The following is a 24,556-nucleotide window of genomic DNA, read 5'->3' as shown; positions in this document are numbered from 1 at the left end:
GAAGGGTGATGAATAAATAAATAAATAAACATTATTATTAACATTTCAATAATATTATTATTATAATAAGAATCAGTTTGTTTTTTGAGGTGTCAATGATAACGACGGTTGAGATTGGTGTTCACCATCACAGTATGATGCAACTGACAACCAGCTCCTGTCTATTCTGGATTCATAGAGTTGTCAAATTCGCTGTTCTATTCCTCTGTTCCCAATGCGTACTTCCGATGCACTACATACAACAACCCAGGAATAGCGGCTACGTCAAATGTCACGCAGTGCACCTTTAAGGATTTAAAAAGGCTTATTCCCCTACACTGAGAAGGTGACTGCACATCACAGGTGACCAACACTACCATTATTAGTTCCCTCAAAGTGAGCCTCCCCCCCCCCCCCCCCCTCCCCTTTTCATCCAGCAGAATGCCGCCACAGGACTGAGTCATCATCAGCCTTCAGTGTGATTAATCAAGAGGTTATCACAGCCAGACGCCTATTTATAGAGTCCCCACTACCCTACGCGGGCAGCATCGATATTTCAATATCCCCCCTCCGTTTTCAAAGTTTAGTCTAGCGAGCTATTTCCAGAAGGGCTTTCAATCTCCAGCCAGGTTAAGTCTACATGACAAACAAATAGCGTCACCAACTCCCTGCAGCCAGTCCAGCCCCCCGAGACCAGGTATGCCCTCCGGCACAGTGCACAAATCTCACTCAAATGACTGCACTGCACAGAACGCTGTGATTAAAAGGTGACTGGAGGGAAAATGGAAGAAAGAAAAAAAAAAAAAAAAAAAGAAAAGAAGAAAAAATAAATCACATACACTGTTCTAAAGCGGTGGTAAGGAGTTTTGGAGTCTAAACCAGGCGGATGAACTACCTATACGGCATGTAAAAACAGCAGCACAACTGGCACTCATAAAGGCCTGTTAGCATGCTAACTGGCATCTTTTGGCAATGTAGGTGGAATCGTTGTGAAAGCTTTTCTACATTCACACCGGTTTGACCCTTTGACTAGACCCCAGAAGTACACAGTTGGCAGCTAGTGAGAAAGAAGAGTGTGTTTATTTTCTTCCTTCATCAAAATGAATTTTAAGATGATACCAAAACTAGTTACCTATAAAAAAAAACAAAAAAAAAAAAACATACCTCAAAAAGCAGCAAATTGTTACACAGTGTGTTCTCAAGGTAAAACCCAATTTCTAATAAATGAAATGTATTGAAAAACGATGAAACTCCATTAATGATTACACCATATGTGGAAGTTATTCTGTGGCTGAATGTGGCGGTGTGGCATTTTTGACAGGAATTCAGACAAGTGCCTCAGATGCACATGTACACACTGAAACATGGCTGGTAACAAACTGTTTCCATCACTTACGGTAGTTTGAGTGCACCGCCTCAATCTCCTCTTCTGTTTGATCCTTTCTGAACACCATTGTCTGCAGAGGATCAGGATCAGAGAGAGAAAAGACATGTGGCCTTATTAGACTGCCTACCATCAGGATCAGAGAGAGAGGACATGAGGCCTTATTAGACTGCCTACCATCAGGACATGTGGCCTTATTAGACTGCAGGATCAGGATCAGAGAGAGAAAGGACATGTGGCCTTATTAGACTGCCTACCATCAGGCTCAGGATCAGAGAGAGAGGACATGTGGCCTTATTAGACTGCAGGATCAGGATCAGATAGAGAGGACTTGTGGCCTTATTAGACTGCCTACCATCAGGATCAGAGAGAGAAAGGACTTGTTGCCTTATTAGACTGCCTAGGATCAGGATCAGATAGAGAGGACTTGTTGCCTTATTAGACTGCACTACCATCAGGCTCCAGGATGTGCCAGGGAGGTGGTTCTTTTTGTACGTACAGTTTTAGTCTTCTTCTCCAACTGCGTCCTCATCTTCTCATTCGTCTCCACCTCCTTTGCAATGTCTTCAGCTGCACAGAAGAAAAACCTCACAGATCTTCCTCAAACGTTCCCTTCATGAATATTACAATCAAACAATGACTTTGGACTCCCAAAGCCCCCAGTCGATGAGGTAAGAAAATAAACAGAAATTAAAGATAATAAAGTCCAGTGTTGTGCATAAACATTCTGTAAAATCAACAGGGTACCCGGCAGGGAGGCACCCCAAGGAAGGATGTGTGTACATAGAAAAGAATGTATACTATTAGTATGCCGAAATGTGATTAACAGAATATACACCTAAAACCCATGAAGAAATAAGGAACCATTTGAGAAACAGCAGTTGAGAGTTGTTTTGAGAGTTGAAATCACTCTGCATACACATTAGTTCCACCTTAATGGCGGCAGTGCTCAATTTAGGTTGGGACCACCATCAGTCATCCTGAAGCTATACGTCAGACAAAAAGTCCAGCCAAGATTCTAATCTTGAAGAAACAGTCTGGTGAAATCTTGAAAAGAACCCATCAAGCTTAGAGGATTTCAAAAGTAAATGGGCCCCATTCGGCATTTGGTTCACCATCAGATTTGCAAATAGTTTAGCAAAGTTTTCACAGCTCTTGTGACAAACATTACATTCATTATCACAGAAACCTAAAATGCTGTAATTTGACTTTCATTCCAGCATCATTCAGCGCTACTGTATACATGACATCCAGACATACAGGGAAACGTGCTGAACATAAAGCGCCCCGAAACCTATTGTTTTAAAATGCCTTATCTATAAAGGCCTGCATATTTTTCTCTCGGACGACTGCAACAGACAGCTTTCTGAATGAATTCATTAATAAATAGACAACTATCATTAAAGCCATGTGTTCACGCGTTTTCCCTTGAGCGAAGTGTGTGCAAGCTATTGAGCTTCCTAAACTCTGGTCTCGTGCCACCCGCCCCCTGTATTACCATACATATTGGAAAGTATGAGTTTTCACGAGCAGCCGAGAGATGCCGCTCTGATAACATTTTGACAGCATAAGTGTAACATCCTTCCCCACGCCCCCCCCCGGCCCTCCGAGGGAGCACAGGAGCCAATGAGAGCACAGGATCCTACTCATGGCCCTGAAAGGCGAGATGGCCAGTAAGGGGGAGGGGGGGGGCATGACCCTAGACCTGTGAGGGAAATCAAATGGAAAGAGAAGAAAGAGAGAGAGAGAGAGAGAGAGAGAGAGAGAGAGAGAGAGAGAGAGAGAGAGAGAGAGAGAGAGAGAGCGCCCATGGAGAGTTGGCCTGTACTGAGGCGTGCTCTGAACATTTTCACTGAAAAACCCAAACCAACCAACCAACCAACATAGCCTGAACTAAACTAGCCTGTCAAAGCAAGAGATGGGGCACCCACCCACACATCCACACACACACAAACACAGACACACAGACACACAGACACACACACCCACACATCCACACACACACAAACACACAAAGACACACACACAAAGACACACACACACACGCACACACAGACACACACACGCACACACACACGCACACACACACACACACACACACACAGACACACACACGCACACACTTGACCGATTCTGTGAATCTCTTGACATATCCATGGAAACTCCAAATGTATTCTGTGCCGAGCGGCGGGAGGGAGCCGTAACTCAGAGGGTGCTTTGCAGGGGCGTGACACAGCCGACAGAGTTATTCACAACTGCAGCCGTCAGGCTGGGCCGGACCTCCAGTGAAGCACCACAGGGCCGGGAGTAAATTACCCCAGCAGGCCGCTGCGCTGGACAGGCTAAAACGGCACCTTTGTAGCCTCCCTCATTATAACATCTCTCAGCCACCCATGCTTCACCAACCTCAAACACTAAAGCCTATTAATAAATGAGGTCTACATGCACAAGCACATATTTCCCTTCCATCCTCTAGGCCACAAACTTCTCCCAGCGTGCTGTTATTTCACCACATGATGAGTTGCCTCAGAGTGAGATTGCCCATGCGGCTGACATTTACTACTGCTGATATTTAACGACTGTGATACGGATGGGGGCAGGGCAATCTTATCTGCAAACACCAGCAAGGCTGCCGGTTTTCCATCTCAACCCAAGTATTTGCGAACCTTATTAGCCTACTCAACTCTGGACATTAATTTAAGCAACTCATCTCCATCAGGGACACTCAGTTGGTAAAACCCCAAAAACCTGTATCCAACCTGTACCCTTTGGAGCCCCTGTGAGAGATTCAGCTCCACTGTTTCACAAGAGGCTATACCCTAGAACATCGGTTCCCAAACTGGGGTACGCGAAGTGGTTCAGGGGGTACGCGGGGAGAAAATTTCCGCGATAACGGAAAACGGACGGAATTACCCTTTGAAACAGAATTGCAACTTTCAGACGGAAACATAGCTAGCTGGAGATTGAAGGTCTGAAGGGGTACTGTACAAACGGGACTGTAAAAAGTTTGGGAACCACTGCCCTAGAAAAAGCAGAGCCCAAACACTGGTATTAAAGTAATGCAGTGTGTGGTCAATGACTTTTTCAACAGATACTGCTCCAGTCATTGCGTCTCCAAATGCGTGTCCCCCTACATAAAAGACAAAAGGTAAACGTCAACACTAGTAGAGAGAGGTACTGAATGAGGCTGACGCTCACCAGGCCGAGGCTGCTGGGAGTCACACTCCGCGTTGTAGATGAGCAGGAACTGCCGGTGGCGCTTGACCATCTGGTCCCTCGTGCCCTGCGTGGGCAGGTGGCACTCACGCAGCCTCCTCTTCAGCTCCATCAGAGACATCAACGTATACACCACTTTGGCCATGGGCTTCCGCTTCCCAGAGCTGCGGACAGACAGACACACACACACACACACAGAGACAGAGACAGAGACAGAGACAGAGACAGACACAGACACACAGACACACAGACACACAGACACACAGACACACACACAGACACAGACACAGACACAGACACAGACACAGACACACAGACACACAGACACACAGACACACACACACACACACACACACACACACACACACACACACACAGACACAGACACAGACACAGACACAGACACAGACAGACACACACACACACACACAGACACAGACACAGACACAGAGACAGAGACACAGACACACACACACAGTGCAACAAGGGTTAGAAGAGAGTGACCTACCCCAGCACAGGCTCACTGCAACAGTCTTAGAACCGGGGGGGGGGGGGTTAGTGTGTATGTTTGGGTGAGGCGCGTTATTTATGTTCATGTCTGAGAGGCTGCTCTGTGTATGAGAATGCTTAAGCGTGTTGTTTAGTCTAAATGCACATACATGTGTGTGTGTGTATTTTGTCTAAGAGATTGGGAACATTTCTAAGGATTTAGACCATAGCATAGTCTCAGAGATATGGAACCAGAGGCAATGTGGAGGTCCCGATATGAAGAGGGCGTACGTTTTCCTAACCTCCCGACAGAAGGGCAAGGCTGGTTTATTGCCAACACGATGAGTATGCCCACGTGTATTTGGGGCAAGGTGGGGAGGAGTGGGGAAGCGTGAGGGAACGCTTCTTGGCATCACTAACTGTCCTGCCAATAAACGAGCCATTTTAGGCTCGGCGACTTTTGTCTGGACTTTTGTGACCGCTGAAGATTTTTGGTTGAGCCGGGCACTCTGAAGGGAATCACGCAGGGCTGAAAAAAGGCCTCCACAAGGAAGAGATGAGGACAGTGGGTGAGACATAAGGAAGAGATGAGGACAGTGGACGAGACACAAGGAGAGTGGACGAGACACAAGGAAGAGATGAGGACAGTGGACGAGACATGAGGACAGTGGACGAGACACAAGGAAGATATGAGGACAGTGGGTGACACATAAGGAGAGTGTGTGAGACATGAGGAAGATATGAGGACAGTGGGTGAAACACAAGGAAGAGATGGGGACAGTGGGACGAGACATGAGGACAGTGGGTGAGACACAAGGACAGTGAACGAGACACAAGGAAGAGATGGGGACAGTGGGACGAGACATGAGGACAGTGGGTGAGACACAAGGAGAGTGGACGAGACACAAGGACAGTGAACGAGACACAAGGAAGAGATGGGGACAGTGGGTGAGACACAAGGAAGAGATGAGGACAGTGGGTGAGACACAAGGAAGAGATGGGGACAGTGGGTGAGACACAAGGAAGAGATGAGGAGAGTGGACGAGACACAAGGAACAGATGAGGACAGTGGACGAGACCCAAGGAGAGTGGACGAGACACAAGGAGGAGATGAGGAGAGTGGACGAGACACAAGGAACAGATGAGGACAGTGGACGAGACCCAAGGAGGAGATGAGGACAGTGGACGAGACACAAGGACAGTGGGTGAGACACAAGGAAGAGATGGGGACAGTGGACGAGACACAAGGACAGTGGGTGAGACACAAGGAAGAGATGAGGACAGTGGACGAGACACAAGGAAGAGATGAGGACAGAGGGTGAGACACAAGGAAGAGATGAGGACAGTGGGTGAGGACAGTGGGTGAGACATGAGGACAGTGGGTGAGACACAAGGAAGAGATGAGGACAGTGGGTGAGACACAAGGAAGAGATGAGGACAGTGGACGAGACACAAGGAAGAGATGAGGTCAGTGGACGAGACATGAGGACAGTGGACGAGACACAAGGAAGAGATGGGGACAGTGGGTGAGACACAAGGAAGAGATGGGGACAGCAGGTGAGACACAAGGAAGAGATGGGGACAGTGGACGAGACACAAGGCCAAATCTATCCTGCAGAAGCCATCTCATGAGGGGACGGCACCCGAGGAAAGAGCAGGGGAATGAGCTGGCCCAGGCGTGAGGACCTTGGAGCGAAAAAGAAGCATAAATGCCAAATCCATCCATCAATCAATCTCCGTATTCTTAATGCAAAGCTCTTCTAAAGGTTATGACTGGAGTCATCAGTCACAGCCTGTCATCAAGGTCTGCCAAGTGATCAAATCAGTGGCAATCAATCAGGGATCAAAGGCATACAGCAATTCACAGCCTTTGATCAGCAAAATGTCTATCTTCATGGATAATTTGCCAAGTTTGGACCAGCAGAGGCAGGGCAACAAGACCTCCCAGTTAATGGGAACGCCACCCTGGATGGATAGGGAGGACGAGGAAGATAATGCCAGCTCATTCTGAAAGATGGAGATGACATTCTTGTCCAGGCCTTGGAAAGTTGGCATCACTTTCACTGCTACAAGGTTTAATGGAACCAACACACCATGTGACGCAATGCAGTCTGACTTCTGTGCACTGTGTGTGTGTGTGTGTGTGTGTGTGTGTGTGTGTGTGTGTGTGTGTGTGTGTGTGTGTGTGTGAGTGAGTGAGTGAGTGTGTGAGTGAGTGTGTGAGTGTGAGTGTGTGTGTGTGTGTAAAAAAGAATGAGAGGAAAAGAAAGAGAGCTCAAACACCTTCGCAGGGCCTCCTTCTTCTCCCCGCTCCTCAGGCAGGTGTCGAGGTGTTTGTTGATGTGCTGCTGAGCGATCGGAACCTCACACACCGGACACTCCACTGGAGTAACACACAATAATAACACAGATATAACACACAATACACACAATATTTAACACAGATTATAACACACAATAATAACACAGATATTACACACAATAATAACACAGATTATAACACATAAAACACACAATAATAACACAGATATTACACACAATAATAACACAGATTATAACACATAACACACAATAATAACACAGATATAACACACAATACACACAATAATAACACAAATATAACACACAACAATAAGACAACAGCATCATTTCAACACCGCAAAGGCACAAATTCAAATAACAAAAGAAAGTTCAAACCAACAAGGAGAAAACTCATTTCCAAGAGGTTGTTTAACTAAACATTCAACATACACATATCGAATCACCACCACTGATGTTCAAACAGCTAGGAGAGTTAACAACACGGTGGCGTCTCTGATGAAGAGGGATAGATAACGGACGAGCAGAACTCTGAACTTCTATTTTGCTGTGATTTTGTGATGATCCTCAGCTCAGTATGGGAAGGAAAATGAGGAGGAAAATTGCAAGGCAACTGCCGAGCTCTGCAGAAGCCATTCAGTAAACAACCATGGCAGAGATTTGATTGTGTATTCTGCAGGCCAGTTGTAGCTCAGGGGGGGGGGGGGTCAAGACACTTCAGGACGTGTTCCCATGAGGATGAGAGATTTTCAATGATAATACACAGAAATGCCCGGGCAAATTTGCTCCAAAATTTCCACACACACATGGTTTGTTAGATACGGATGGCACAATACACACTGTGCTACCAATATTAAGCATCCCACAGGCACGAGGGCCAAGTTTCCTGTTTAGTTGAGATGTGTCCTCCCTCAACTCCATGAAGAGCACTTACAATTAAGATGTCAGAACCAACAGCATTCCCGCTGACTTTTGGCACAAATTAACAATAAAAGAAAACTGGAAATGATATAATGTCAGAACTATTATTTAAAACGATTTAATAGCCTATTCGGCGAAGAGGAGCCAAAATTACAGCTCTTCCCATCTACCACCGAGAGCTCGCCAGGCGAGGGTTGCTGCTGTTACTGCAGCACGAATCAGAAGCCTGTAGGGTAATAGCCATACCAGTCCTGCTGTTTTCCACAGAGTTTCAGAGCCAAGCTGTGCTGAGCAGCATGGGTCATTTATATTTCCATTAAACAGGACAGCTCTGGAGAGGGTGCTGATTATCAACGATTACTGTTAAAATACGGAGGGCATAAAACTGAGAAAAGGGAGGGGGAAAAAAAGTGTCCACATGACAATGACCATTTTATGCTGCTCGTTTGTCAACTGAACTGCTTTAGCACAGGGGTGTTTGTCTCCGAATACCTGATACTTTCACTTGGCATCACTTCTTTTGAATAAGTTGAACTGAACCGGGTACCATTATATAAGGTGAGAAACGTAATGAAACTATTACATTTTTTTCCTAAAGATATTAAAAATGAATTTCATAAATTAGCTAATTGAATAAACTCACATAATTGACTCCAATGCCAGGTAAAGTGAGTTATTTATCCGTTCATCACTTAAAGGATTTTACTTAGTGGCATAAACAACCCTTACGTCGTAAGCCTAGGAATTTTGGCATGACTTGGCCATCTGATCAAACTGCCAAGGTAGCCTGAAGGGGACACATGGGGAGAATCACCACATGGGATAGTTGGATTAACTCAGGCTTGATTCAGTCAGCAGAAGCCAAATATAACATAAGTACATACAACTAATGCGTTATATAACATAAGTACATAAGTTCTGTTTTTCAAACCACCATAGCGCCAACCACATTGTTAATGACGTTAAGGGCTAATTCATAATAAGGGTAAGAAGAGTTTTGTTTTGTGTCCCAATATATCATTAATTAAAAGCCTGTCACAGCCTATCAGCTACCCGCACACAAGAAGTGGCTCGGTGGTAAGAAGATGCATTTCTCGAAAGTGTTGTCACTGGCTCAACGGTTCACTCAAGATGAATGAGTATTATTCTAAAATTCTATGATAAGTGAAATTCTCAGTTGGTAGGTGTTAAAATAGGTAGGGAGAGGGTCAATCTTGTCAAACTAACGCAATTAAAACGTCCACAACAGAAAATATCCAAGAACAATGCTTTTAATTACTGGTCACGAGCAGAACTCCTTTTCTGACCAGTATTTTGCTGTGATTTTGTGCTGATCCATGTAAACAACCATGCCAGAGATGTTATTGTGTATTGTGCAGGCCACTTGTGGCTCAGTGGGGGTCCTTCAGATACTTCAACTACGCTGTTGACAAACACCAATCTGCTGACCGCTGAAATGACCATTGTAACGACCAAGATTGCGGGAGTGGTTAGCGTCAACGACGCATTTTAGAAACACACCCTTGGTCACGCTAAAGCAAACAACAGAAAATCTTGATCACGCTTTAGCCCTGCTTTGGAACAAGACACAAGTTGGTGGTAGTGACTTAACTGAAAATACTGGAAACTGAATTTCAGCACAGCTCGTCATAGTATGGCACACATCATCTCAGTTTATGTCTGTCAGTAGAGGATTAATATAAGGTCCACTGGGTAGCACTGGTGTTAAAGTATAAATGACAAGTCTGTGGGTAGGTAGTTCTGCCTCTGAAATATAAACAGGACTGTGATCCTTTAACACAAGGCCAACACACTTGCACAAGTGCAAAGTACAGTATAATTTGGGAAGCTGGAGGGAGAGATATCATACTACACTGGTCAAATGCACTATGTTTGTGGGTTCACTTCTTTGCCAAGGAGCTCCATGCTATGAAAAATATCACACGCCCACATGGTTTGATAACTTGCTCTTACGTGTTTGAACTAAGCACTGTTGAGAAAGGGGATGACTGTTTAATACCGTTGTACTTCTGCAGATGGCATAACCTATGTGTGGCAGAAGAGCAATTATACCTTTAACTACAGGTGCGAGGTCCAAAGAGGTGGACGGGGAGCTGAGCTCACAGTCCGTCTTCTCCTCCTCCTTCACCTGGACTCTGGTGGAGTTCTTGCTGTGCAGCGCTGCCTGTCCCCTCTGATTGGCCCGGGGCAGCTCTTCCTCCAGAGGTTCCTGCTTCACCGTGAGCGCGGCGGCGGCGGCGGTCCGGGGACGGGAGGTCCGCGCCCGTTTGCCACAGGGAGCCCTCGCCTCAGGCTCCCCCCGGGGCTCCGAGGCAGAGCTGGACGCTGCGCACGGCTGTTTCTGGAAAAAGTGAGAGAGAACGGAAGCATCCTTCTTGGGGCCCCTCTGCTGCTGCTGCAGTGGTGGTGGTGGTGGTGGTGGTGGTGGTGGTGGCGGCGCTGGAGCTTTGCGCTTGACAGCTGAGGAGGAGGAGGAGGGGGTCTTGGGGGAGATGGGGGGCGAGTCGAATTGTGCCTGGGACAATCGCTTTCTGCAGAGAGAGGAAAGGGAAAGGGAGAGGGAAAGAAAGTGGGTGAACTGTGCGTGTGCATGTGGGGGGGGGGGGGGGGGGTCGCAGCAGTCAAGTGTACATCACCCGAGTGTGAAAGCCACTCTTCCAACATGCCAACACCCAGCAAAATGAGAAATAGGCACACTGAAAAAAATGATGGAGTTCTCTCTCCAAGAGTCTCTCTCTCGAGACGAACTGACTCTCTTTTTCGCTTGTTGAAGAGCCGCTGAGAGAGAGAAACACGAGCCTCCTGACACACAAAAGTGCACATGTTCAATAATGGCCTTTCCTTGGGGGTAGAAGGAAGAGAAAGATACACGCAAGTAAAGATGTGAGCCACCACCAGAGCCAGTTAACCACACGGCTGGAAATGTGAAAAGCAAAACAGATGCAGCCCGGAGGTGGCCGAGCCATTACTGGGTCATAAAGCGGAGCCAATGAGGTGTGCAGTGCAGTGCTCACATTTCCACGCTGAAAACCTCCTATTTGTCTTTGGTCTGAACAAAGAGCGGTCCAGCACACAGCTGTGCGCACTGCAGCCTGCGTACGCACAAACACACACGCAGCTAGGCTCCGCACGCACGTATGCACAAACACACACACGCAGCTAGGCTCCGCACCACGCACGTATGCACACACACACACACACACACACACACACACACACACACACACACACACACACACACACACACACACACACACACACACACACACCAGGAGCAGTGTTCATCCCCTGTTTCTATTAGGGGAAAAATGATTACTTTTTATTTCCAGTAGACACACACCTAATTTGGCTAATTAAGAAGGATATCCCTATGAGGGATCAATATTCATCAGAAACACCATGAAAAAGAAACTTAACTGGTAACTAGGACTTTATTTTGTGAACTGAACTGGGCATGAACGTTTCACAGAGAGTAAAGGCTATTTCACACTCAGATAATTACAGTTCAGACAGCAAGACTGTGCTCTGACCATTGTGCCTTGATTTTCAGCAACAATGGAGGCATGTTAGCAATTTCACAGCAACATAATAAATGCATGGTGCAAGGGGCAAGCAGCCTAGCGTAAAATTACATCTTGTGTGTGTGTGTGTGTGTGTGTGTGTGTGTGTGTGTCCTTTGTTGCTCTGCTTGCACCAAGCAGCTGGTGTGCGATGTTACATTAATATCGGCGCATACTGTAAGCGGCGTCACAACAGCACCGTGGCAGCCTGCACACAAAGGCTTTGAAAGCAAATGAGTGCCTACTGTCATTGAATGGGGCTTGGAGATGGCAGACATAAGTGCCACGCTCTTCTGTGTTCGAAAACAATCAACACATTTTCAATTGAGGGGAAGTTTCTCTTTTTTCCTGGAAAGATGGCCGCTGACTTTTCCATCAGGACTAAATAAACGCTTGGCCATTACAGCTGTACAGCTCCCCCCCCTAAGGGCGCAACCGTCAATGGCTCATCATTTCCTTCTTTCACCCCTCTCAGCGAGAGTGAGGTCTCCAAAATCCTAACAGGTAGCCGTCCAACTACTTGCCCGCTGGACCCCATCCCATCCAATATCCTTCAAGCCATATCGCCTGCCGTCTTACCGGCAATAACACAGGTGATTAATGCTTCATTTAATTCTGGAACATTCCCTTCTTCATTTAAAGTGGCTCGGGTAACACCGCTGCTGAAGAAGCCGTCTCTCGATCCCACTCAGGTGGAAAACTATCGACCGGTCTCACTTCTCACGCTCCTATCAAAAACCATTGAGAGGGCAGCTTCCAAACAGGTCACAGAGTTCCTATCAAGGAACAATCTCCTCGATCCAAACCAGTCTGGATTCAAAAGTGGTCACTCCACCGAAACAGCCCTGTTGTCTGTGACAGAGGCCTTGAAAACAGCTAGAGCAGCAGCTCAATCCTCAGCTCTCGTCCTGCTTGATTTATCAGCTGCGTTTGATACAGTCAACCACCGCATCCTTCTGTCCATACTGTCAAGTATGGGCATTTCTGGCAAGGCACACTCCTGGTTTGAATCGTACCTCACTGGGCGCTCGTTCAAGGTGTCATGGCAAGGTCAGCTGTCTGTACCTCACCACCTTACCACAGGGGTGCCCCAAGGCTCGGTGATGGGACCACTTCTCTTTGCCATTTACACCACTTCGCTGGGCCCTATCATCCGCTCGCATGGTTTTTCCTATCATTGCTATGCCGATGATACTCAACTGTTTCTGTCTTTCCCTCCTGAGGACACCACTGTCTCGGCGCGGATCTCGGACTGTCTTGCTGATATATCCACATGGATGAAAAACCACCACCTTCAGCTGAACCTGGCCAAAACGGAACTGATGGTCTTTCCAGCCAAACAGGCCATCCACCACAACATCAGCATCAATATTGACTCCTTGTCTCTTGTTCCATCCAAAACAGCAAGAAACCTCGGGGTCATTATTGATGACCAACTGACTTTCACGGACCACATTGCCTCTGTCTCTAGGTCCTGCCGCTTTGCGCTATTCAACATCCGCAAAATCAGGCCGTACCTAACCCAGTATGCCACCCAGCTGCTGGTGCAAACCTTGGTGAATTCCCGCCTTGATTACTGCAACGCCCTCCTAACGGGCCTGCCGGCTTGCGTGGTGAAACCACTACAAATGATCCAGAACGCGGCGGCGCGTCTGGTGTTCAACCAACCGAAGAGGGCACACGTCACCCCCGCTTCTTATTGACCTCCACTGGCTGCCTGTAGCTGCTCGCATTAAGTTCAAGTCACTTATGCTTGCCTACAGAGTGCTTGATGGTTCTGCTCCCACCTACCTAAATGCTCTTGTAAGGGCAAATGTTACACCCAGGATGCTGCGCTCTTCTAGTGAGCGTCGTTTGGCAGTGCCGTCTGTGCAAGTACGGCAGTCCAGACTATTCTCATTTGTAGTTCCACGTTGGTGGAATGAACTACCCAGCACTACCAGAGCAGGGGCGTCCCTCTCTACCTTTAAGAAGCTCTTGAAGACCCAACTCTTCAGAGAGCACTTCCTGTCCTAACTGGCACGTCGACTAGTGCGTAACTTGCAATTACAGCAGTTACATTTCTGCACTTCTTTCTTTCTTTTTTATTTCATTTTGTTATATTTCTTATGTAAAGTAGTATTTATTTATTGTTACACCAGGTTCTATTGCTCGTAGCTTGAATATTCTCTCCCTTGTACGTCGCTTTGGACAAAAGCGTCTGCTAAATGACTAAATGTACAGCTCCGGCAGGAGCAGCAACAGACGCAGGAGGAACAGCAGGGGCAATAGATTTTCTGTTGTTTGCTGCGGTTGAGCATTAGAATGGGGACACAGCATTTATTTGAGCTGAACTTGACTTAAGGCAACACTTATCAATATGAGCTTAGCGTATCCTAGTAACATGCAAACATTCTGACCAATCCACCTGTTGGGTTCTAAACAGTGCTGAACTGATGGCAAGTCCACTGACAATCACACAGCACAGGGTCATAATTGCTTTGCCCCTATGTTGCCCCTATGTTGCTGCCACTGTCATCACCACCAGTCTACTCAAACCACACCCTATTATTTCCAAACAGGGGGGGAATTATCCCCAAACAATCGATACCGACTTATTCACATTATACTAGTCCAGTTTTTCCACTGCACACAAATCATGTTCTTTAGGAACTGTGTGTGTGTGTGTTTTTTTTTTTCTGCCTATGCTGCTGCCTAAGGGAAGGTCATCTTACGCAACACAAGGCTATGCACAGGTTACAGGTTCATATAATTTAATTCACAATAATAATCTGGAAGAGGCTTTCATCCTAAATTGCTTGAGGTTAGAGAAACAAAACTGGTTTTGTGGATGAGATTTTTACAACCATAGTTGCAGACTAGTGTGGCAGACTTAAAAACACACACACACACACAAACCTTAAAATACAGTTGTAAATCAAAAAAAACATAACGTAATACATAACTCAAGTCTCTACAACTGACCTGAATAGGGATGCTACTTACAGAAAGAGCACTATACCCACTTGAGCACTATACACACTACTTGTTTCAGTATCCAAGAACTACAAAGTAGTGGCAGGACACCTGCAAAAACAATAAATCCTACAAATCAAACAGAAATTCAGCACAATATTCACAAACCCTTGACACAGTAAATGGAAGTATCTGAAAACACTTTATCTGCCATCTGAGACATTTCTGGAAGTGCTCCTTCCTGCGCAAGTTTCCCAACATCATTTTACAGAGAGGTATGAATGGCCTCCACTTCAAAAATAAACACAAGGACATTAAACCAAAACATTCATAGCAGATAAGCATCTCAGAGCGCCAGAACTCCAGAAGAAGTTGCAAAGTGCAGATTTAGCCCTTTCATCTACAAGGCAGAGGAAATATGACATTATCTGTATGCATACATACAGGCTCTCTCCGCTCCCAGAACACCACAGGAAACACACAGCTCAAAACAGAAGCACAGCACAAAAAGGGCTGGGGTCAACCTTTATTCTACAATCAATCTTTGAACATCCAAGAAACAAATGACCTCTCCATTCTCCATTCTCACCTTTCACTTCTTTTGGCTATTTCTTCTCCAGCTTCCCAATCAGCAAAGACTTTATCAAAATGTCGATATGGATTATGGAAGTCAATAAAAGACACAGGCCGAGGTGTCGGGGATAATGAAGAGGGAGAACAAAATATAGCCCTCAGCCTCTCTCCTCCTCCGTCATCGCCTCCCACTCCGGACAAATGGCTGCCTGTGCTGCAGCAAACTTTACAAGCGCAGCCAGAGAGAATGTCAGATGAGAGTGCATGCTTGATAGACTAGTGTAAACGGATGCAGCTCTCAGCCCAAATCCAGCCCTGTGGTGCCAAAGCACTCTCTCACACCAACACACGGCCAAAAACCTCACAGAAAAGAGGCCTGACATTTACGGCAGAAGGTCACGTCAAGGCCTTGATTTGGGTATTCTCAGCTTGCTGGCTGGCTTTGTGGGGGACTGCGGGAGCACTTTTGTTGCCAGATGTCGGCAGTCATCTGAATTAGGGATGAGGCGGATCTCAGGTCTGTGAGTCCCTTCAAAGTCACCAATGCTCAGGGGCGTTCCCACCTAGACACATTAGGAGGGACAGGAAATGCAACAGCAGTCACAACTAATTAGGCCTGCACATCTGTCTTAATCTCTCTCTCTCTCTCTCTCTCTCTCTCTCTCTCTCTCTCTCTCTCTCTCTCTCTCTCTCTCTCTCTCCTCTCTCTCTCTCTCTCTCTCTCTCTCTCTCTCTCTCTCTCTCTCTCTCTCTCTCTCTCTCTCTCTCTCTCTCTCTCTCTCTCTCTCTCTCTCTCTCTCTCCGTCCCAATCTTTCTCTGTGTTTCAGCAATCATTTGAATTAACTGTGGAGATGAAGCAGACTGGACAGGCACACAATGTATGCATTTTGACAAATGTCCGGAGCACAACTACTAGACGGGCCCTGCCTTCCGGCAGTCTGCAGATTGGCGTGGGGGGGGGGGGGTGAGGGTTGCGGGGACGGGTAGTAGGGGGGTAAAGGGAGACGCTATAAGTCCCCAGAAGGAGCAGATTTAGTGGCGCAGCCACAAGGCCCGGGCCGCACTCTGGCACGCTGTCAGGCCCTGCCGCAGAAGCAGGAGGAGAGGAACAGTGGATGATCTAAGCCTACGTGACAGATCAATCTGATTTCCTGGCTGATTTATTAGACAAGGCTTTGAGAGCTTGAAGGGATTCAAAGTAATTTGTATTTTTGTAGAAGGGTGGGGTGGTGGGTTGGGGTAGAGATGGTGCCCAGGACCGGAGTTTTCCCTGAGCTATTTCGCTACGCAACTCATCTTGCACATTCCAATAACACAGGATGAGACCTGGGACAGGAAAGCCTAGATGTGAAACCAGCTGTACACCCACACACGCACCAAACCAACTGACATGACAGGCCAATAAAGCTCTCCTGCCCACATTAGCATCGCCATTACGGATGTCTGATAAGATACTGCCAGAACATTCATTTCAGATGAAACTCAAATTAGGACAGTGTCACAGTCCTTCCCTTCTGATCCCTTCCTCAAGTAGTGCACTTGTTTATGTCAACCACCCACGAAGTTGATGAGCTTCACAATTAAGTCATCTCATTAGGGATCCTGAACAAGCCATCCAAACTGTAAGAGTGTTGGAAGCTCAAGTTATAGTAAAGCCTCATGTCCACATTCCATATCTCCATGTCCTGGGTAACAACCCCAGGGCCCTGGGCCAAACAATACTGGGTATCCAGCTGTGTTGGGGTGGTATCTGCCAATATAGTGAGGCCAAAACCCATATGACCTTCTTGGAGACCCAAGACGCCCTTGCAGTAATATGGCCCCAACTCTTAGTCGGCATTTAGGGGCTCATTGATTAGTCGAGCAGCAGGAGAACGTCAATATGGTGGCCTAATAGCAGAGAGAACTAATTGCTTTCAGCTCACCCAACACTCAAGGGACTCATGGGCTGTCGGCACCATCAAGGTGATGCACCATTACAAAGATTTCAGCAACTGCTAACCAACACCCATCAAGAGAGTCAAAGGCGTGTTCAACTGCTAACCAACACCCATCAAGAGAGTCAAAGGCGTGTTCAACTGCTAACCAACACCCTATCAAGAGTCAGAAGCGTGTTCAACTGCTAACCAACACCCATCAAGAGTCAAAGGCGTGTTCAACTGCTAACCAACACCATCAAGAGACTCAAAGGCGTGTTCAACTGCTAACCAACACCCTATCAAGAGTCAGAAGCGTGTTCAACTGCTATCCAACACCATCAAGAGACTCAAAGGCGTGTTCAACTACAGCAAATCTGCTAGCCAGTACAGGGTTTCTCACTTGCTGTCCTGACACAAGAAGGCGTAAGGTGAAGACATAAAGGAATGATTTTTGAAATAGTCTTCAACCTTGTAGCTAACGGAGAATACATTTGAACACTTACCAATTCAATTCAATACCATCAACTGGATGAGAAGGAAAGGTACTGTCTATCAAGTATTTTAGCCAACTTCAATTTCTTTCCTCAGTTCCTTCCAGAAAACACAAAACTGCCATGCCTCAATAGTAAATCTAAACAAATGTACAGGGCGAGCTTTCATTTCAAACAAACTCGCTGAGGAATAATCTAAACCCAAACAGAGGAGACCAGGTCGGAGGTAGAGCTGGACAGAACCAGACATTACTGGAGGCCCACATTTCCCCATCTCCTGTACCTGCTGCGAGGGAGGGTCACCCTTGCCACCGTGGCTCTTGTTTCCAATTTCCACTGGCAGACAACAGGAAATTAAACAATAGGGACTGTGGGAGCTCTATAAGCCAGCCCCTACCCACCCCAATGGCCATACGAGACTCAGGGGCAGAGAAGATCACAGCTTCCCATGGTAGCCACTGACTTCATAGCTGGTAGCTCATTAATAGCAAGATTGTGATGCAGCTCAACACAAAGCCTGACTCTGCATGCAATCACAAACCAAACTTTACTCACTCATTACTTTACTCACTCACGACTTTGTTGACACCTCTGGTACAGGAAGGGCTCGTGTGACAACTGCTCTGAAGAAATGAATGTACCCCTAATGGCAATTTTAACATAATGTGATTACTAAACAAAATGCAAGTTTTTTTCTTTCAATCTGGCAAGCAAACTTTCTTTGTAAAGCAGCAACAAAAAAGATAGCCAGTTTATTAAACTGAAATCCCCATTTGATTGTTAAGGGAAATCCCCTATTTGAGGGCGGATTACACACACTGGACCAAAAAAAAAAAAACTACGTCAAGGTTAGTCACAACAAGTTTCAACAAAATCTAGGTTGCAATGCCCGAAGGAAGTGGAGACTATGCCCTGATCTATGTGGTGATGGCATTCTTCATTAACTGTTCTCGCTTTCGAAAAAAGGCATAGTACATACAGGGAATATCCTGGCAGAAATTAACAAGCTTTCCACTTCTAGCTTTCAAGTGCAGTTGCCATTGAACATCACCTTGTGCTTTTCATCTGTTAGTTTTTATTAAGATTACACAGATAGCTAAAAATGAAAAGTTCCTGTTGTTCAACTGGTAGAGCAAGGGGGTATTCTAGGGTGTATTTGGTGACAAACAGAGTAGCCTACGTGGTTTAGTGACAAACTTGGGTAATTAAAGTTAAACCTCCTAATTGAAGAGCACTATGGTTTCATTCTCCTAGCAAAACAAAGCCATATGGCTATTCAGTTGGGGTTAACCATTCAATCAGAGTTAACTTACCGAGGCTTGTCACTAAACCACATACTTGGAACACCCCCCAGGGTCATGGGGATCGATACAAGGGGAAGAATGTTTACAATGTTGGGGAATATTGGCTACACTAAACATCAAATTTGAATCATAAAATCTAATCCCTCAAATTAGATCAAATATAATTACAGGCTCTAAATACCAATTGTTTAGGTTGACCCCTATTGAGTAAATGTTAGCTTTGTTGGACATCCCAAACAAAAACAAACAAATAAACTAAAAGAAAACAACAAACAAAAGTAGGCTGCATATCTGACGTTTATAATGTGTGTGTGGCAGTTGGAATGAACGCTCTTCGTTTAGAAATCCCTCATATGGTATATGAAAAAAAAAGAGTGTGACAATATCACCATGGCGATAAATGGTGCCTGAAACGTTCTGCGATTCTGCTGAAAGGTTGTCGCTATGTGAGCTCAATGGCGATTGGTCACTGGTCATGTCAAACAGTGGTTGTCAACCTGCCCCTGAAGCAGCGGTTTCCACACTTGTTTAAAAGCAGTTTGAAGTCAAATACTCTTTATTAGCTAAATCAGGGAGTTTTTTCTTGCCCGTGTTGCCAATGTGCTTGCACTAAGGGGGTTCAGGCTCTGGGCTCTGTAAAGCGCCTAGAGACAATTGTATTGTTATGGCGCTATATAAATAAAATTGAATTGAATTGAATTAATCAAGAATCCCACTGAGTTCAGTCCAATATGCAGAGCACTGTCATTTGGAAGACAAGCAGGGGGTTGGGGTTGGGTCAGGATAGAAGACTCATGCAATACTATTCTCTAGGATGTGATGATTAAGATCAAACTCAAATCGACACTCATTTGTACTTGTCCTCACGACACAAGTTGCATCTGAGCAGCTTAAAAAAAAAAAAAGTTGTAAGTAAGTTGTAGGAACATGGTACCTTGCATCTTGGAAGCTCTTCACCAGGTCATCAAGAATTCTGTTGTTCCTAAGATCCTGTTCCGTCATTGGCTGAAATGAAGAACATGTACCAATGACTCCAATTGTATCAATTTGACCCAAAAAAAAGCTCCGTGTCCCCCAGGTGAAGGGAGGTGAGACCAGGGTGGGCCACAGGGTGCAATGACTGAGGGGGGGATTTGAGATTTGCAAGGGGAGCAACATTCTCTAGTGTTAGATTGGTCTGAGTTACAGTGATGCAGGCATGGACGGACATAACCAGGGAGAGCCAGGTCGAAAATAACTTATTTACAATTTAAATTATTTACAAACAGATCGTAAGAGACTGAAAGCCAATATTTTGGCAAACAACCTACATCCATCTTCTGTTAAAGGCAGTTCCATTTACACAACACAATGCTTGACACTAAATTATTCTAATTTGATGCAATCAAAAACTGTCAACTTGTCTTGCCTAGCAACCATAGACGTGAAACTAAAGAATTAAAAAAGTGAAATTAAAGAAAGACTACTAACATTTTGTCAACATCAGAAAAGTGTTTTGGGTGAACAGAACAGTGAAGTTAATTAACCTACTTATCCTTCTAATGTTGCTAGCATTTACGTTACGTTACAGCAAACAAACACAGAGAAGGCTTTGCCGCTGAGGTCTTCCAATAGACCATGCCCTCCTCGTAGAAACAGAACAAATAGTCTATTCAATAAGATAGTTGTGGTCTTCACATTATTTAACATATTGTGATAATTAATCATTTTCAGGAAACAGCAAAGACGTCCATGAAGTACAGGTAATATTTTACATCCAGAGATAAGTGAATAATTCGAAGAGACCAATCATAAATAATATACCAGAGCTTTCAGATTTCTTGCATCTACCTTGATTAATTCCCCTTTCGAGTTTTCCAATTACAACACAAACCAGGTAACCAGCAAGCAGGACAGAGAGAGGAGGTCTGAGACGAGAAGGCCATTTATCGTCTACCTCTCTGTAATAATTAGACTGCATTCTAAATTAGCATTCAAGTTTTATACACAACATATAGGCTAATAAGACAGATTTGACATTCAGATGTGAAATGCCAACCCATATGTTAGTTTCAGTAGCCCCCAGTGTTGTAGTAGTAAAGTCCGACTCATGTCATTATTTTCAGGACCTGTGACTCAGACTTGGGCATGAGCACTGATGACTCAGACTCGGACTTGAAACGGAGTATTGACTCCATTCAGACTCAGAAGTTCCAGACGGTACACTGATATATTTTTCAAACCAGATATGCAGTATTCATGCGGTTCAATAATTTTGTAGCGTGTTAGATATATTAATACTAGGGCTGTCAAGCGATTTAAAAAAATGATCCACTTAATTACATAATTTGTTATTAACCAATCTAAATTAATCGCATGCATGAATTTGCTGTGAGAAGCATTTAACAATCTGTCAAATTTGGCATTGACGTGAATTAACAAAGTAAACAAGTCTTGGCAGTGTGAGGTTCACCACACATTCATGGGCAAACATATGGGCACAACTACAACAACATCAACAGATATGGGCACAACAACACCAGCAGACACAGAGGCACAAAGGAGTTCTTAAACCTATTCAATTCGCAATTTTGCCACCCCACCCCTTGGCACCTGGGTGAGAATAATTAGCTGAATGTAATGACTGTCATAACAAACGACATCATACCCTTGGTGATTCAGGATACAAATTGTGATGAAAGGGAACTGATCAAATGGATTAAAGGGAAGTGTCAGGTCAATACAGTTTGTACAGTCACAACAGGACTACATATACTAGCAGGTTATCTAGTGATATGAAAGCCACAACTCAGCACCACTAATCATATACATTGTCTGGAAGTGTTTTAGGAAGCCCAATTCCCTAGATCAAGCCCACAGGAGACAGTGAACCCAGCTCAGGGGGGGGGGGGGGGGGCATTTACTTGAAACCAGGACCTCCTGTTGTCAGCCATGGTGAATGTTATATAATGGTAGGGTGCATTCCCTTTCTAACGAGAAGACCAAAAGATGTACTGTCTGACTTTTAGGATGAATATAATCTGTCAGAGCCTTCACACAAATGTATACCACTTCACTTTGCGAACGTAGGAAAGACATACCCCACAAGTGACCTGCACATACGAAATGGTGTGCAAAATAACTCAAGGTATTTCATACTTACCAAATTACAAACAGGGCACTGCAATTTGTAGGACAAAAATTTTCGTATGCAGAGGGAACAGACTGTAAAAAAAAAACAAGATATTGGTTTGAGCTTCAGTTACTTTTTTCAGGTCAAAGCTATGACAGGCTACATACCGATTACTTCATACCAAGTCTGCTGAATAAGACTGGCATTTTCATTGCATGTCCCATGCTTTTTAATAGCGATCTGAATGGAGTAGCGTTTATCGTGTTTAGAAATAAAATAATATACTGATGTAAGACATCGCTGATGTACAAAGGAGGTATGAAACTAGTGACTATACTTACAGTTGTGGGAACATTGCGACATCATTGAAATGCTCAAGAAGTCAAAACATATTGGGCACCGCAGCAGTGTATCCATATTCTGCATAAAATAGGAGACAGTTAATGAACTCTGTTCGCTACAAGAGCTCCAACATCGAGACATAACGTTTGATTAGAGGACTGAAAAGTGATGGTTACTGATTTATCGCCAAGAGACATTGTTAGAGAACTGGTATTGTTCGCTAGTGATAGCTTGCTAATGTAATTCAACCATAGGTTAACTGCGGGAGCACTATGGCTTACCGAGCAAACTTTATTTGCATGTTTGCTGGTCATACATAGTACACAAAATATATTGTCTTGTATAAGTCGGATAAACAGATCAGAGTTTGACTACTCGATCACTGTTATCTAACGTAACATGTAACGTTATGTTAAGGTAAACAGACTGGGCTAAGTTAGTTAGCTAGCTTGGCTTGTGTATACTTGATTATAGAAATACTTACTTTCAAACAAGCCAGACTCGGCGGTAAATCAACATAATTTGCAACAGCCATTTTGATACAAGTACCTAGTTTTGTTCTTTTAACGATGAAGAAAATATTTCAATTAATAAGCCTGCCTTAACATGAAGGCTGAAGACCTCTATTTCAGCCGGTTGAACTCCCGCGCCAGTTAGAGTTCCTTGTGAGGATGACGTCATTTCCTTTGTTGTGAATTTCGTAAGAGGTTTTTATTGGCTAGACTAGCATAGATAAGACAAAAGCCTCACATGTGATTTTGTGTTGCTGCTTTTGAAATATTTGGTTGACTTGAAAGAATGTGTTATTTTGACAAATCGAAAGATAAAGGCAGGATGGATGCAGGTTTGACATGATCAAAATAGTAGGTTGATCTGTAGGCCTATATTATTATTAGGCCTATAATATTATCATAACACAAGTGTTAATCATTTCTGATGTCTAGAACAAATTTGAAGTTATTTAATAGATTATGCATGACAGGACTATAGCCTTCAAAAAGAGTTCTGTCTATAAGGTCAAATATTTAGTGATTTAGCTATTTCCAGATTCTCCTAGCTTAGTTTTTCACTGTAGCACTTTCCATAAAGTACAACATTTATAAGGTGCTGTCTTTGGTTTAAATGTATGATAGCATGTGGATAATCTCATGGAAAATGGAGCACAAAGTTATTGGTATCAATTATTGGGTTTAATAAGCTTTTTACCTGGCTAACTGTCTCAGTTTTGACTCATGTCCATGCTCTTTGTGACACGAGGAGCTGATATCCACCTGCCGTATTTGATTTTAAAGGACCAATATGTAATACATTTACTGTACTCATTTATAAAATGAACATGACACGTCATCAGAGTTTACGGAAACTAAAATGCTAAATTGAAATCTTGGCTTCTCTGACAACAATGCTACAGCCAGTATATTCTCCTTTTTCATTTCATTTTCCTCTTTGTGTATTGGCCTGTGTGATCCCGCCCACTGCCCATTTCCACACTATCATTTCGATACCCCTGGTTGCCAGATGAGAAGGAAATTGACATGCAAACCACCAAGGATAATTCCAAAAAGTTCCAATTAACCAGAGATTTAGTAAAACACAGGGTAAATATTGGAGATGCATTTGAAAGATGGAGACAGCTAAGTATCCAGAATGATTTGAAGGCAGATGCCGAGTTGGCTAATATTCTCCCGAAGAGGTAAGTCTTGCACAGGACTGCTGGACAGTGCGAGTGAGAGACTGCCACGTTCACACTGTGTGCGGCTCACTATGTCTGTGTAACAGTTATAGGCTACTAGCCAATGAAGTTTCAATATTCAGCATCACTGACCACCTTCTTATCTCAAGGCGAACCAGACCTGTTTACAAAAGGCCTCACAAAAGGAACATTATAATTGCATGTTTTGTCTTTTGTGTGTTTGTGTGGGCAGTGGGCATGGCTCATATATTTTCATGGATTCCAATCACTGACCTCA

At 44.7% G+C, this 24,556-nt stretch overlaps 1 protein-coding gene across 3 annotated transcripts in view; it reads right to left on the bottom strand.

The window, feature by feature from the left end:
- The window catches only part of rad18 (RAD18 E3 ubiquitin protein ligase), a 55,492-nt gene extending 32,227 nt beyond the window's left edge, over nucleotides 1-23,265 (bottom strand). For 2 of the 3 annotated variants that reach the window (XM_042707905.1, XM_042707904.1), the window contains exons 1-9: nucleotides 23,071-23,265; nucleotides 22,586-22,664; nucleotides 22,275-22,336; nucleotides 20,067-20,137; nucleotides 10,382-10,860; nucleotides 7,352-7,451; nucleotides 4,562-4,743; nucleotides 1,863-1,933; nucleotides 1,376-1,436 (exon numbers count right to left, since the gene is read on the bottom strand). In XM_042707905.1, coding sequence (XP_042563839.1) covers nucleotides 1,376-1,436; nucleotides 1,863-1,933; nucleotides 4,562-4,743; nucleotides 7,352-7,451; nucleotides 10,382-10,860; nucleotides 20,067-20,137; nucleotides 22,275-22,336; nucleotides 22,586-22,664; nucleotides 23,071-23,121 — 1,156 coding nt within the window. In that variant the 5' untranslated portion in view covers nucleotides 23,122-23,265. Of the gene's footprint in view, nucleotides 1-1,367; nucleotides 1,437-1,862; nucleotides 1,934-4,561; nucleotides 4,744-7,351; nucleotides 7,452-10,381; nucleotides 10,861-20,066; nucleotides 20,138-22,274; nucleotides 22,337-22,585; nucleotides 22,665-23,070 lie in introns of those variants that run through there. The other variant, XM_042707906.1, reaches the window with a different exon arrangement.
- Nucleotides 23,266-24,556: the final 1,291 nt, after the last annotated feature.

This window comes from Clupea harengus, chromosome 5 (assembly GCF_900700415.2).
Source record: "Clupea harengus chromosome 5, Ch_v2.0.2, whole genome shotgun sequence".
Classification (NCBI taxonomy): domain Eukaryota; kingdom Metazoa; phylum Chordata; class Actinopteri; order Clupeiformes; family Clupeidae; genus Clupea; species Clupea harengus.
This window is presented reverse-complemented; position numbering and strand designations above follow the sequence as displayed.